Source organism: Aedes albopictus, chromosome 1, assembly GCF_035046485.1.
Source record: "Aedes albopictus strain Foshan chromosome 1, AalbF5, whole genome shotgun sequence".
NCBI classification, from domain to species: Eukaryota; Metazoa; Arthropoda; class Insecta; order Diptera; family Culicidae; genus Aedes; species Aedes albopictus.
Genome location: NC_085136.1, coordinates 31,812,878 through 31,829,221, shown reverse-complemented (window position 1 = coordinate 31,829,221; position 16,344 = coordinate 31,812,878). Strand labels below are relative to the sequence as shown.

Sequence of the window (16,344 nt, the reverse complement as noted above, 5' to 3'; positions counted from 1 at the left end):
GTGGTCGCGTATCAATGTTCTAAATTTCACCAGGTTAGGCCCATCGGGCAAAGTGGTGTTTGTGATATGATAATTTTGAAGTAGTAGTCGTGTCATGTCAACTTCGGCAAGCCGAAATCGCACGAAGTTGCCGAAGGTGACGTCACGTTCCAGAAGCTGCGAACAAATTTTCTGGCGAACGTGACGTCGCGATCAGCTGATCGGTTTGTTTACATATTTTTATCGACAAATACAGGCAAACATATACGTTCACCCGGACCTGTGAATAATTGACATCGGTCGCGTATACTAATTTCGTTTTCTGGTCCGTGTCGTGCAAGCAAAATCGCAATTTCAACACAATTTTCCCGTGAAAATCATCGGAATTTTCTTGCTGGGTCGTGGTGGAAAACTGAGTCGTGGGCGGAAGAGTTTAGTTTCGTGCCTGGGAAGGGGAAATGTGCGTTTGGAAATCGACTCAGGGCTGCAGTATCGAAAGGATAGTTTGAGCAGGAGGAACGAGAGAGAGAGGGGAACAGGACATCCCGGAGTTGCATTGGATTGAATTATCCCTGGGGGAATCGAAGAGTGAATCAAGTAGTCCATCACAATGGTTTTAGCGGATCTCGGTCGGAAGATTACGAATGCGTTGCATTCGCTCAGCAAGGCCACCATCATCAATGAGGAGGTAAGTCGAGTGGGACTGATTGGGGGAGCAGCGCGGGAAAGGTTGATAACTTCCGGAATATACGTTTCAGGTGCTGGATTCTATGCTGAAGGAGATCTGTACGGCTCTGCTGGAGGCGGATGTGAACATTCGGCTGGTGAAGAAGCTGCGGGAGAATGTCAAGTCGGTGATCGATTTCGACGAGATGGCCGGAGGGTTGAACAAACGGCGGATGATCCAGTCGGCGGTGTTCAAGGAGCTGGTCAAGCTGGTCGATCCAGGAGTGAAGCCCTTCCAGCCGGTCAAGGGACGGCCTAATGTGATTATGTTCGTCGGTTTGCAGGTGGGCGATTGAGAAGATTATCTAATGCGGGAATTGCTAATGAGATTGAATGCTTCTCCTTCTAGGGATCCGGAAAGACCACGACCTGTACCAAGTTGGCCTATCACTATCAGAAGAAGAACTGGAAGTCGTGTCTGGTTTGTGCGGATACGTTCCGTGCCGGTGCGTACGATCAGATCAAGCAGAACGCCACCAAGGCTCGAATTCCGTTCTACGGAAGCTACACGGAGGTGGATCCGGTGGTCATCGCCCAGGATGGCGTGGACATGTTTAAGAAAGAGGGATTCGAGTTTATTATTGTCGATACCAGTGGACGGCACAAGCAGGAGGAATCGCTGTTCGAGGAGATGTTGGCGGTGGCCACGGCTGTGAAGCCGGATAACATTATCTTCGTGATGGATGCCACTATTGGACAGGCTTGCGAGGCGCAAGCCAAAGCTTTCAAGGAAAAGGTCGACATCGGTTCGGTCATTATCACCAAGCTGGATGGTCATGCCAAGGGAGGCGGTGCTCTGTCAGCGTAAGTATTATTTATAATGTTAAGTTTTCATTCAGCTTCAATTATGCTTTCATTATATTTTGCAGCGTGGCGGCAACGAATTCCCCGATCATCTTCATCGGAACGGGCGAACACATTGACGACCTGGAGCCATTCAAGACAAAGCCATTTATCAGCAAGCTGCTCGGAATGGGCGACATCGAAGGTCTGATCGACAAGGTCAACGAGCTGAATCTGGACGACAACGAAGAGTTGATCGACAAGATTAAGCATGGTCAGTTCACCATCCGAGACATGTACGAGCAGTTCCAGAACATCATGAAGATGGGACCGTTTTCGCAGATTATGGTGAGTCTTTCGTAACTCTCCAAAATAATCCAAACATAACAACTAACATTCCTCCATCTCTGCAGGGCATGATCCCCGGTTTTTCCCAAGACTTCATGACCAAGGGCGGCGAGCAGGAATCGATGGCCCGCATCAAACGCCTCATGACCATGATGGATTCGATGTCCGACGGCGAGCTGGACAACAAGGACGGTGCCAAGCTGTTCAGCAAGCAGCCGACGCGGGTGATTCGGGTGGCGCAGGGATCGGGCGTGACGGAACGGGAGGTCCGGGACCTCATTTCGCAGTACACGAAGTTTGCCGCCGTCATCAAGAAGATGGGCGGCATCAAGGGTCTGTTCAAGAGCGGAGATATGACCAAGAACGTCAACCCGACGCAGATGGCCAAGCTGAACCAGCAGATGGCGAAGATGATCGACCCGAGGATGTTCCAGCAGATGGGCGGCATGAGCGGACTGCAGAACATGATGAGGCAGCTGCAGCAGGGCGCCGGCGGGCTGGGGAACCTGATGGGCGGATTCGGTAAGTCCTGAAGCTGCGGTATTTGATAAATAAGATCGTTTTCTTTCCATCAGCTCCTTGATTAGGTTTTGAGTTTATTATTCCGGATCATTGCGATAGTTTATGTTTGTTGTAAGATGATGAATTCTTGAGTTTTTTTTATGTACTTCTTATGTTTTAGAAGAACGGTGAGTACGAAACGGACGTGTGTTTTCGTTGTATTCTAGGGAAATAAAAGTATCTAGGTCTACCCACCACCTACATCTAGAAACGAATGTTTTCAAGTTTGTATCGTAAGTTTTGAAGACGCCTAACGTGCTCAATATTATTCGTGTCAATGAAACGAGTCAGCTTTCAATTATCACTGCAACTGGGTACAAGTTATGGGTCCAGAACGCTGCATCCAAACAAGGATCACTAAGTGATCCTTCGAATCGAAGTCTTCGATTATTTCTCTCTGGAGTCCTCCTTGAGAGCTTTAGAAGATTCGTCCAGGAGTTTATCAGGAAATTCTTACGAGGATTCACTAGCGTGCGCAGGGTTCTTGGTAAGGGGGGGGGGGGACTACAATGATGGTGCTATATATGGTGATGGTGCAAAAGAATCATGGTGTTACACGAAATATAAATTCCTAAGAAGGGGTTTCAACATGCTGTGGTGGTAACATCGCCAAGTACTTCATATTGGGATTCTGGAGAAGGCTTCGGATGGTGATGATTTCAAGACAATGCGAAACTTCAATATGAAGTCATTACCTCGACTCTAATAAAATTTTATAAACGATAGAAGATATCGAGAAAATTATCAGTTAATTCAAAAAAATAATGTCGCTGTAAAAGAATTTCAATCTTGGACAATTTGCTTTTTTAACGGTGTTGAGATAATGCGATAGTCTGAATCTGCATGTCAAACTGAGCCGAAATACAAATTTTCATGAATTTTGGAGTCCGGGAACCTATTTAAAAATCAATTTGAAGTTTGCATGGGAGCGATTTGTCGAATCGCTGTCGGAGCTGTCAAACAGTTGCCCACCTGTCAAAAGGTGATTTCAAAAAATCTCTTTGAAATTGATTTTAGGTACCAAAGCAAAGTTCTAAAAATCTGAAAAAAGTCATAGTGACTCAGAAAAAGGTGCTCTTTTGTTTAAAATAAAAAAATCAATACATTTTTCAAAATTTAAAAACCCCATTAGTGATGCTAGAATTGGAGAAGACTCCATATATGGAGTCAAAATTCCTAGATAGAAAATTTCGAGCGGAATCATTGTTCCAGAGCTTCCTCCAAGGATTCTTGCATGATTTCCTCCAGAAATACCTCAAAAAATTATTCCAGGAATTCCTCCAGAAAATCCTAAAGGAATTTCTCCCGGAACTCTTCCAAGAATTCCTGCAGGAATAAGTCGAGGAATTCCGCGAGGGATTCCTCCAGGAAATTCTCCACGGATTCGTCCAGGAATTTCTCCAGGATTTTTCCAGGAATTTCTGCAGGAACTCCTCCAAGGATTCATTTATGATTTTTTTTTTCAGAAATTCCTAAACCAATTCCACAAAAAATTCCTCCAGAAATCCCTACAGGAATACCTTTAGAAATTCCTCGAGGAGTTCCTTCAGACATTCCTTCCGGAAATTTCTCCGGGAAGCCTCATATATTCCTCCAGAAATTCCTCCAGGAATTCTTTCAGAATTACCTCCACGAATTCATTCTGAAATTTCTTCTGGGAAAAATCCTCTAGGAATGTCTGCCGGAATTCCTAAATATTTCATCCAGGAATTGCTCCACGGATTCCTCCTGAAAATCCTAAAAGAATTTTCACGGATGTCTTCCAGAAATTCCTCCAGAAACTTATCCAAGAAATTCTCAAGGAATTTCTTCAGGAATTCCTCCAGGGATTACATCAGATATTTCTTCAGGAATTTTCCAGAGCTGCCTATAGCGTTTCTGTTAAGGATTTCTTAATGAATACCTCCAGGTATTCTTCCTGGAACTCCTGCTGGGGATTCCTTCAATAATTATCCAGCAATTCCTGTAGTTGTTTCTTCCTGGAAATTCTACATGAATTTCCCTAGACTTCTCCAGCAGTTTTTGAGAACTTATTCCTTCAAGAATTCTTTCAAGCTTACCTACCTTACCGATCAGGCTAAGGCCGGGGTGGCCTCTGCTGTACATAGTAGCCGTCTACAATCCACTCGGTCCATGGCTGTTTGTCTCCAGTTCCGTAGGGGAGACTGAGGAGACTTGATCCCTGGGGAGAACTGTTCCCCACATATTTTCTCGGAATCAAAAACAATTTTCTTCTAACATATTTTTTTCCAGAACTACTCCTGGACAAACGACATGGTTTCGGCTTCAAGTGATTTATATTGTACATTGCATTATTTTTTAACGGCTGAAGGTTTGTTTTCAGTCCTTCAGAAGTCTTTTAGGAGATTCGGAAAAATCTCAATAACTTTGTGAAAATTGAACCAAATCGTGTCAAAATTTGAGATCGCATAGTTTAAATAAAATACTATCAAACGTATTTATCCAAATAAGGCTGTTATAAACATATTTTAATTAATGCAGCTTAGTATACACAACAGTGACACAGGGGAGACTTGATCCCCCGAGGATTACATACACATTATATATGTGAAAAATAAAATTCTATTCGGAAGCCTTGGAATTCTAGTATGTATATACTAGATCGATAAAATGTGTCGGATAATTATTATTTTAGTACAAACCATGAAAAGGGGGATCAAGTCTCCCCATTTTAAAAATACGGCATATCCTAAAAATTTAGGGAAATCTTAGAATTTCAAATACACCATATTCATCGAAAATACAAGAAAACTTGAAAGGAAAACGAAAAGGAAGCCTCTGGAGTTATTTTCCCTTTAAATAAACCGTGTGCTCAAGTATCACCCAATTTTGAAAAAATACATCATGAGACATGCCTCCATAAAAACACAGTTTTGAAAACATAAACAATAATTAAAAGACCTTCTGCTGTGTATAAACTTGCAATAGATGTTTACCTGCCATTCTGTACGGAAATCGGATCTAGTGTTGTGGTTTCCTTAAAGTTACAGGTAAATTAAGAAAAAGGGATCAAGTCTACCCAGTCTCCCCTACTCTGCGCAGGGTCCGCAGATCGTCCTCCAGTTGGTCGACCCACTTAGCTCGCTGCTTTCAAGCACTCCTTTAGTAATTGCTCCAGAGACTCCTCCAGAAGGTCCTTCAAGGATTCCTCCTGAAATTCCACTAGGGATTTCCTCCAAGAATTTCTCGAGGTGGTAGAGTAATTCTCAAAATGATCCATGGAATGCTATTTTGATGCGCGAACTACAAAAATGGTATACAAAATTCAATTGTGGCGTATAATACCCCGGACAGACATGTGATACGAGTGTGATTCCTGTACAACGGTACGCAGTGTCAAGAAAATTCTGACAAGGCTGACTTAAACTGAGAGAATTTTCAGTATGGCACTCATTTCAAGCGCAATTGTACAGTGATTCTTGTATCACATGTGTGTCATAAGTATAAGATGCCTCAATGAACACCAAGAGGGTGCAGAGAATTTTATGTATCAAAGAACGTCAAGATAGTGCATGTGTGGCAAGTACCGTCTACCCCCGTTGGTTTGAACGACACTTCACGCAAACTAACGGGATTCATTTTTAGTTTGAACTTCTAGCAACCCTGCGGGCGACGGAAAAACACACTGCTGGCAGCCTTATTTGATGTTTTGTTTTGATTCTGCGTTCCGTTTCACTTCGTTCCATTAGCAGAATGACGTTTGAACCCATAGTGGTTTCGCAGCACGGTGTCACAAACACTAATGCAAATCTACTGGTTGAAAATATGCCCATTTGATTTTGCTGGGAACAGCTGATCTTTGTTTACTATTTTCAACCAGTAACTCAAGTGGTGTTCGTGTAATGCAGCGTGTACGTACACGCAACACTACTAAAAGCAGAAACCACTATTTGAGCCATTTTTATTTTAAACGATGTGCAGATTATGGGGTCAAATTAAAAAGTGTTCAGATTAGATGCGGTCAAACCAACGGGGGTAGACGGTAATTGCAATTTGATATATACAATACTTACACGGAGAAACTGAAAAACTCAAAATTAGGTACTTTTAAACTCAATTTTGAGTTCTTTTTCATCTCCCTTTTCATGCGCTCTTTCTGTTGTTGTCAGAGAGTGAAGAGAGAAACAGCCCAACTTTTGCAGTTCCGTGCGTCAAGCCAACGCTGAGTTTCTAGCACAGTACTCAAATTTGAGTGAATACAACCTAGTCAAAATTTCGGTTGGGTGGAAAAAACTTAAAATTAGGTATTTTTTTCACATGGAAGCAAGCGGGAACAACCCAACAAAAACATCGATTCCATCAACTCAAAATTGGCTTGACGCACGCAACCCCGAAGTTGGGTGGAAAGAACTCACTTTTGGGTAGTTTCGTCTCTCCGTGTAGATGAAGCATGAGATTTGGAGATGGTGTAAACATTAGTTGCTGAAAAAAATCAAATTGCGTGTAGCAATAAAGGTGCATGATGTCACCATGGTGTATAAGATCCCTAGAAAACACTGGTATCATTGGGATGGTGCATGGAATGCTGTTATGGAGCATGGCATTCAAAGATGGTGCTTGATGTCAATTAAAGTGTCTCGAGTATACCAAAGTGGAGAATCCTTGTCGTTTTGACAGGTCTCCTGCTCGATTGGAACTATGGGGATGACACTAGATCCAGGGTTGTTACGAGAAGCGTGGAAAAAAATCCGCGCCCAATCCGCGCGATTGTGAAATTAAATTCGCGCAAAACCCGCGACAGTGTGGAAGTAAAGTTTTATTTTTCTACATTACGTATACCGTCTACCCCCGTTGGTTTGAACGACACCTCATGCAAACCAACGGGGTTTATTTTTTAATTTGAACTTATAGTAACCCTGTGAGCATCGAAAAACACACTGATGGTAATTCTTTTTGCTGTTTTGTTTTGATTCTGCGTTCCATTTCACCCCGTTCCATGATCAGAATGACGTTTGAACCATTTTTAGTTTGAACGATGTGCAGATTAGAGGGGGTCAAATTAAAAAGTGTTCAGATTAGATGAGGTCAAACCAACGGGGGTAGACGGTATATTAAACATAAAATTTGAACAATCTACAATAGTGTATAAAGAAAAGGCACTTTCACCTGGAATGGACAAATTGCCGGGTGGGAGCTGAATTGTTGATTCGTAAATTAACGCAGTTCATCTTAAATGTTCTAAGCTTTCTGCAATTTGAAGACGTTTTATCACAACTCTATCTCATGTTTTTTTTTTCAACAATATTCCTTCAAGAATTTTTAGTGTTCTTGAAGATGCCAGAGCCCGTCATTCAAGAGAATATACTAAAATAATTATGAAGTAATTTCTAGCAAAGAAAATATTGAAAAAAAAAATCATGGAGCTATCTATTAAAAAAAACTTGAAAAAACCTGAATGAAAAGGAAATAATTTCTGAAGTTTTTATAGGCAGTACCTCATATAAACTTTTTCGAGGAATTCTTAAAATAATGAGCATGAATTTGTATAGGACATTGTGAGGGTAATTCTTAAAAATTTGAAAAAAAAAATATTTGTAAAGTCTGGAGAATCCCAGTGAGACATTATAGAAAGAAACTTAATCTTTAGATAAGTATTACCCAGGGAGAATACATTAGGGCTCGTCTACGAATTATGTAGACTGTTAGGGGGCGGGGATGGCCTGGTCAAAGCCTAAGCTTCATACTTATTTCGAAAATTTTATATGGACAAAGTCTATGAGGGTGGTTCTGAATGGTCAAAAATGAGTCTACGTAGTTTATTGACAGCGTCTTGAGGAAATACTGAAGAAATTCCAAGAGAAACCCATGGGGAGATGAATGTACAAACAGAAAATACCTTCCTCCGCAGTGAAAATACTAAAAAATTCCAACAGCAATCATTGGAATAAACTATGGGAAAATTCCTGAAAGACAATGTTGCATTTTTTTAAAGACTTTCTTGCTGGTTTAACCTTCCTTTTGCATCACGTTGGCAGCAGCTCGCTGACGTAGTGTACGATTTGGGTCAAAAATGACCCTAATGCCAAAGGAGGGTTAAAATTCCTCAGGATTTTTTCTAGAATTTCTCTAGGTAATTGTCCAGTTACTTATCCAAGAGTTTCTTCAAAGATTCCTCAGGGGTTTTCTTCAAAGTTTTCACCATTAATTCTCATAGGGATTTATATCCCTTTTTTTAAATAAATTTCCATTTTTGAAAAACTTGTATTCAAAAGATCAATCGTACTATATCCATGCGCGTAGCGAATTTCTCCCCTCAGTTCTAATGCGCGCATGTTATACACTACAGCCAGCGTACACGACTTTGGAACTAAAATTTATTATAGTTTTGTCAGAAACTCTTTCGAGATTTTTCTTTTTCTTGCGATATTTTTACAAGTTTTTTTTACAGAAAAAAATCAGGTACCTATTACGAAAAAAGTCACTCGAAAATTTTATAGATGAAAGCATTAACCCAAAAAAAGAAAAAAGTTCATTCAAAAAGATATTAAGAACAATATCAGGAAAGATCCTTAGTGGAATTCCGGGAATACACCCTGAAGAAGACCCTTGTTGATTACTTAGATTTTGTTTTAGAATTTCTAAAAAGTATTCGGAGTAGAGCTCGAAGTTTAGTTCATTCCACCACAGATAACAGACGTTTATGCTTATATTGGCAATGTGTGTAAAAATGCTCAACAGCCATTTTGTATGTAACAAGCAGCTGAGACTCATGTGGCAATCATTTAGAGATGGCGCAGTGATCGAAAGGCAGCGATCGCTTTCAAGATTGCATGCACTACGCAGTTGTATACTCAAGATTGCATTCGGTCTCGTATGAAACTGGAACTTTGAACTATTCTTGCATTCAAGTTCGATGAAATGCCGCAATCAGTTGAGTAGATGGCGGTAGTGAGCCAACGTATATCGTTTTGAATATTTACACAGGATTCTGCGAAAAATTTGTACTAGCATAAACATCTGTTATCTGTGATTCCACTAAATCCAATAGATAATATGTTATGTCGGATGATCATTTATAAAGGCGAGAGAGTGCTAGCATGTTTTACTTAAGGTTGAAGAATTGATATCATCGTCATCATTGAAATTTCGAAAGCAGTTTTCTCTTTTGAAACATAAATGTTTATCCTGAAAATGTATTCACTGTATTCCATTCTCAATCTGGAATACTGTGAATACATTTTTTAAACGAGCATTTCCCGGGTAGAGCGAAATGGTTATTATTATTAAAGCGAAATGGCAAATGAAGGGCAAATTTTAACATTAAAATAGAATGTTTGAATGGCAGAATTTGCTATCAGTTTGTTTGAAATAAGAGTTGAAATAACAAAAATAATAATTTCTAATAAATTCTGAATTTCTATGGCATAACAACTAAAGAATAACTGATTTTGCCATTGTAATAACAAAATAATAGCAAAAAGAATGTCAAAATAATAACATAATTTAATATGATGGTAAATTATGTTATTTTTTTTTATATTAAGGCTGTGTAGTATGATAGTCATATTTGTTATTATTATGTTATTAAACTATTCAATAATATCTCGCCAATTATAAGTTTTTCAATGATAGCAGGTTTTGATATTTATGTGTCATCCTGAGCTATTAATTAAAAACTAAAGAATTGCAAATTTAGATATGATGACAAAATATGTTATTCTTTAGTTATTGGTTTGTTATGTACCTCGCAACCCGGGTGCGTTTGGAACGAGAAAACTATTTTAACAGTTTCAATGATGACGATGATATCAATGATGAATTCTTCAACCTTAAATACCTATGTTGTAAAAACTAATTATGTAAAATGAAGTTTAGGGGCTGTCCATAAACCACGTGGCCATTTTTTTTGGGACTTACCACCCCCCCCCCCCCGCGTGGTCATTAGTCCATACTAAATTTTTTATTCGTCCATACAAAATGCTCATTGGCCGAACCCCCCCCCCCCTCATGACCACGTGGTTTATGGACAGCCCCTTATTGCTACGACAATAAATTACATAGATAACTAACCTGGTTTATTTAAAAGCTTTCTAGATCAATTTCGTATTGAGTTATTACTAAAACATATTGCCCAAGATTAACTGTCAGTGTTTTCATATACAAGATTCACAGACAAAGTTGGTCGAAGGGATTCGTCATGTGCTGATTGGTAGATCAAAAGAAGGCAGTCTCACACAAAAAACTATCATGCAAATCAGAGTAAAATCATGTACAAAATTTGCATGACGGAACAGCAAAGCCAATTCCGCGCTGAATCCGCGCGAGGGCCGAATTCCAGGGGCAAATCCGCGCCAAATCCGCGAAAATCGCGAAATCCGCGAAATTCGCGAAATCCGCGCTGTTGTAACAATCCTGTAGATCGACTGTTCCAATTTTGACGTTTCTCCTCTTTGTTTTATCCAGGCTCGTTAATGTCAATATGATGCATTAGAGTTGACATGGTACATGAAATGTTATTGTGATGTACGAAACTTCATATAATAATAATGGTGCAATAGATGCCAAGATGATATAGTGAATGCCACGATTACGCTTCAAGCATGGTGCGTGAGATGGGGCCTAAATGATTCTGTGAACATCATGGTGGTGCATGGAATGCAAAGAAGCTGCAAGATATCAGTATGGTGCATTATCATTGGGGGTACTCACTAAACAGATTAAATTGCTGCGTAAGCCATGATTTTCTGCTTATTTGAAATGTTTCATGATTTTGCGAATGAAATAATCAAAGATTGCCTTGGTGGTTGCGACGTTTAATCAGTTTACGCCGTTAAGTGAATCCCCCTATTATTATATTTAGGGATAATCATTATTTTGTATGGCTAGGTGCACGAATTGCAAAAATGGTGCATAGAATTCAATGTGGTGCCAAAGTCAACCATGGTTCACGTACATGGAATACAGTTTTGGAATACAAAATGTCAAAATGGTGCATGTTATGCAAATGTGGTACTGACATCACTAATTAGTTAAAAGATGGTGCCTGAGATCAGCCTAGATGATTCTGAGAACAGCATGGTTGTGCATGGGATACTATGAAATTGTATGTGTCAGTGGTGCATTAGTTGCCACCATGATTCAGTGATCCTCAACATTGCGTGATTGCAAAATGGTGTATAGAATTTAATGTGGTACGGAAGCCAGCATGGATCAGATACATGGAATACAATTTGGTGTAAGATATACCAAAATGAAGCCTGTAAAATTCAAATGTGAATTAAATGCTTAGATTATATATGAGATGCTAAGATGGTGCATGGAACTTGAAGAAGCTGCATGATGTCAGTATACTTGCATTTGATGGCAATATAATTCAATTAATCTCGATATGGTGCATGAGACGTATTTTTTTTAATGACCACACCCCCCCCCCCTGTGCACGCTAGTGCGAGGATTCCTCCAAGAGTTTATCTAACGCTTTCTCTAAGAATCTCTCTAATCTAAGCATTATTCAAATATGTCCTTCAGGGATCCATTGATTCTTCATTTGTTTTTTTTTTTATTAATTATAAGCGAGATAGATCTTGAGCTCGCTTGTCGGAAGAGGAATGGGATCACAGATTATCGGTGCGAAATTCTCGTGATTTAACCATTACTCTAGGTCCGCAGTACTTCAAGGATTCTTGCAGGAATTTGTCCATCAATTTTCCCAAGAATTCTTTAAAAAAAATACTTAATGGTACACTACAAACATTATTCAAAGATTCAATGTCTCTAGCAACTCATTCATATGCTTAGCGCTTAACGTAATATAAAAAAAAATCCAAAAATGCATTGGGGAATTTTTTTCTTTTCCGAAGTTCTTAAGTAGATTCCTCCAGAAACTGAAAAGATTCCTCCAAGAATTCCTGCCGGAAATTCTTCCCAGGCATGCTCCAGGAATTTTTCCAGAGCTTCCTAAAACAGTGCTCTCATAGTTTTGTTTTGAAAAATCTTTCCTCCATTATTTTTCCCAACATGATTTCGAATTTTTTTCCGAAATGATCTAAAGAATTCTTCAAGAATTCCTCTGAGTGTTCCTCCAGGCTCCAAGCTGTCTTTTAGGGACTTCTTCAAGAATACTTCCAAGTGTTCTTGAACATAAATACCTTCTAGGATTGCCTCAATAATTATTCCAATGGAGGTGTCGGACTTATCGATGAATTATTTCAGCAATCCTTCAAAGTACGTGGAGAAGAAGAATTTCTCCAAGGAACAGAAATTCCTTCATGAAACTAACTAAAAACCTTTTCACGGTCATTTTAAGGAAAGTTCAAGCATATGAGCAGTTAGATGATGCGGGGAGAAGCATCTTGCGGGGACGGTAGAGGTGGTAGCTGGCGAGTTCATTTACATTGGCTCTTCCCTTAGATTGCAGTTTCTATGGGGACATTTAGGTTGTTTGTATCCGAGTGAACATTTTCTTCCACAAATAACTTTTACAAGTTCTCCTACATAAAATTTTCCAAGGATAGTTTTAGAAATTCTTTGTAGAATGTCGCCAGGATTTCAAAAGAACCCCTACAAGGACTATTATTTCTTTTAGAAATTACCAGGGACACCTCTAAGAAATCTACTGAAATTCTTCCAAACTTTCTTCATAAAATCATCCAAGCATATTTCACGAATTTCTCCAGGAATACCTTTAGGAATTTTTAAAGAACTTTTTAAAGACTTACATGCATTTTTTTTACCAAATAAGTATGGAATCCCTTCATGAATTCTTTCAAGTATTTTTCTCTATGTCTTTCAAGATCTAGTCCATAAATTAATAACAATAACATTTTTTATTCATTATTCATAATCACTAATCACAGTTAAAAGCAAATTTAATTATTAATCATATTCATTAATCATCGTTAGAACAAATTAAATATTATTCTCAATCATTTTTTTTTTTTTTGTAAAAGTTGGTTTATTTATCAATTTATTAGGATTAGTTTACAGTATTCAAAAGTTTACAATTCTAAGTGAAAATTCAAAGCATTTACATCAATTACATTGTAACAGTCATTTACAAAGCTTATGCATTTTATAAATATTCTAAGAATCGCCACTCGTTGTGTTCTGTTCATTCCTGCCAGAGCAGGCTGCACGAGATCCTCGAACGTGAGTCGTCTCCACCCATCCATTGTGCCTGTCAATGATTCACAAAAAATAAATTTTTAATCATCAATGATTAATCATGATTTTTTTTGTTAATCATGAACGCTCTGGTAAGAATAGCTGAAAAAATCATTGAAAGGGTTCCAGGATGAATAATGGCAGATTTTTACGGGATTCATGAAGTAATTCCTGGCTGGAATCCTGGAGCATTCCCTGGGAGAATTCCTAGAACTCCGTAACAAGTCCTTGTAAAAATTTCTAGAAGAATCCTTGAAAGTATTGCTGAGGAAATCATTGAAAAGAATTCTGCAAGAAGTCCTGAAGGAATCCTTAGGTTAATCATAGGAGGAATCCTAGGAAGAATTTCTAGAGAAATATTGGAAGGAATTCCTCGAGGAATCCACGTTGGATTCATAGAGGAATCCTTGGAGAAATTCCTGAAAAAAAACCCTGAAAGTATTGTTGAAAAAATCCTTAAAGGAATGTTTAGAGTAATTCCTAGAGGAATCCTTTGGAAGAATTTCTGGACGAATCCTTGCAAGAATTCTTAGAGGAATCTTTGGAAGAATTCCTGGTGGAATTTTTGGAGGAATTCCTGAAGAAATCCTTGCAAAAATACCTGGAGGAATCCTTGAAAGTATTGCTGGTGGAGTCATTGACGGAGTTCTTGGAGGAATTCCTGAGGGAATCCTTGGAGGAATAGCTGGATGAATCCTTAGAACAATTCCTGGCGAAATCCTTGGAGGAGTCTTTGAAAGAATCCCAGGCGGAATCGTTGGGGGAATTTCTGAAATGAGGAATCTCCACAGGAGTCTTTGGCAGAATTCCTGTAGAAGTTTGTGGAACAAATACTGAAGAATCCTTGGAAAAATCTCGAAATGAATTCTTGTAAAAAATCTTGGAGCAATCCTTGTATGGATTACGTGAGGTGATCGAAAGGTGGAAGCAGCACTTCGATCAGCACCTGAATGGCGTGGAGAACGTAGGCACGTGAGACCACGGCAACGGAGGAAACGACGACGCCAGTGCAGCGGAGGACGGGAACGAACCAACTCCCACGCTGAGGGAAGTTAAGGATGCCATTCACCAGCTCAAAACCAACAAAGCAGCTGGTAAGGATGGTATCGCAGCTGAACTCATCAAGATGGGCCCAGAAAAGTTGGCCACCTGCCTGCACCGGTTGATAGTCAGGATCTGGGAAACCATACAGCTACCGGAGGAGTGGAAGGAAGGGGTAATCTGCCCCATACACAAGAAAGGCGACCATTTGGAATGTGAGAACTTCAGGACGATCACTATTTTGAATGCTGCCTACAAAGTGCTATCCCAGATCATCTTCCGTCGTCTGTCACCTAAAACGAATGAGTTCGTGTGAAATTATCAAGCCGGCTTCATCGACGGCCGCTCGACAACGGACCAGATCTTTACCGTACGGCAAATCCTCCAGAAATGCCGTGAATACCAGGTCCCAACGCATCACCTGTTCATCGACTTCAAAGCGGCATACGGCAGTATCGACCGCGCAGAGCTATGGAGAATCATGGACGAAAACGGCTTTCTTGCGAAACTGACTAGACTGATTAAAGCAACGAAGGACGGTGTGCAAAACTGCGTAAGGGTTTCGGGTGAACTATCCAGTTCATTAAGTTACCACGACAAGGAATCCCGTGATCATTCGCTCTGATTAAGGGAGCGAGTACAAGGCGAAGCGCTTGGCCAGTTCTACAGGGAATGGAATCGTCCCACAATACACTGCAAGCTACACACCGCAGCAGAATGGAGTTGCGGAACGCAAAAACCGGACGATGGTGGAAATGGCACGCTGCATGCTACTCGATGCGAAAATGGACTATCGTTTCTGGGCAGCGGCAGTCAACACGGCGGTACATTTGCAGAACATGCTGCCGTCTCGATCGGTAGAGAAGACTCCTCATGAACTCTGGTTCGGCAAGAAACCAGACTACGGAAATCTCCGGAGGTTCTTCTTCTTCTTCTTCTTCTTTCTGGCCAACTAGCACCGTTCGGCGCCAGTTGTGTTTTACGTCGGCTGGGTCTAGGAGCTAAGCCTTAAATAGGAGGCAATCAGTGAAGTACTAGATTGAAAGTAGTGAGCTGGATTTTTGTATGGTGAGATGATCAATTCTCCATTTCTGCAATGAAATGGTGCAAACAGCGTAGGTTATATGATTTATTTGCTAATTTGATGCTATTTGAGCAAAAGTTTGAATAACTGTGTTGTTGTATTATTTTTTCCTGCAACTTCAACAACATAGTTATCCAAACTTTTGCTCAAACAGCATCAAATTAGTCAATAAACCATATAACCCACGCTGTTTGCACCATTTCATTGCAGAAATGGAGAGTTGATCATCTCGCCATACAAAAATCCAGCTCACTACTTTCAATCTAGTACTTCACTGATTGCCTCCTATTCCGACGCCTCAAGGAGACAGCCACCACACCTGAGGACCCTACATATCGAACCCATCAACACATGGGCCGGGACCTACGGCTTTACTTCCTATCCGAGGGAAGGCGTGATCACGGATTTTATGTCTAAGAAAATCCCATCGGCGTCGGAATTGCTTGTAGCAGTTTGGGGAGATCGCAGTAGGCGTGGACGAGGACGGTCGCGTTTTGTTTTGCTCGTCGCAAAATTTTCCGAGTTCCCGTTTTTCGTGATTTGGCTAATGGTTTGACTGGTGCTTCGCCACCCGGACTTCCGTCGCGAGTGAATTGTTGTTGCATCGAATGCAAGCCGCCGGAAAGCGAATTATCCGTGTCATAAGAAAGAATTATGCATCAGCCTGATACAAGTTTACGTGTGGTTTCAATTTTGGT

At 40.2% G+C, this 16,344-nt stretch overlaps 1 protein-coding gene across 1 annotated transcript; it reads left to right on the top strand.

Annotated features, from left to right (window-relative positions):
- Positions 1-2,608, top strand: LOC109428472 (signal recognition particle subunit SRP54). The gene is made up of 5 exons (XM_019704240.3): positions 1-667; positions 738-989; positions 1,055-1,509; positions 1,575-1,836; positions 1,902-2,608. Exons 1-5 carry the CDS (start codon positions 590-592, stop codon positions 2,367-2,369), a joined length of 1,515 nt encoding a protein of 504 aa, XP_019559785.1. The 5' UTR covers positions 1-589; the 3' UTR covers positions 2,370-2,608.
- The last annotated feature ends 13,736 nt before the right edge of the window (positions 2,609-16,344 follow it).

What these genes read in the sequence shown, in the direction of transcription:
- LOC109428472 (XM_019704240.3), top strand. Translation starts at nt 590, where the DNA reads ATGGTTTTAGCGGATCTCGGTCGGAAGATTACGAATGCGTTGCATTCG. An exon ending in TTATGTTCGTCGGTTTGCAG is followed by an intron (nt 990 to 1,054) that starts GTGGGCGATTGA and finishes TTCTCCTTCTAG; the next exon opens with GGATCCGGAAAGACCACGAC. An exon ending in GGAGGCGGTGCTCTGTCAGC is followed by an intron (nt 1,510 to 1,574) that starts GTAAGTATTATT and finishes TATATTTTGCAG; the next exon opens with CGTGGCGGCAACGAATTCCC.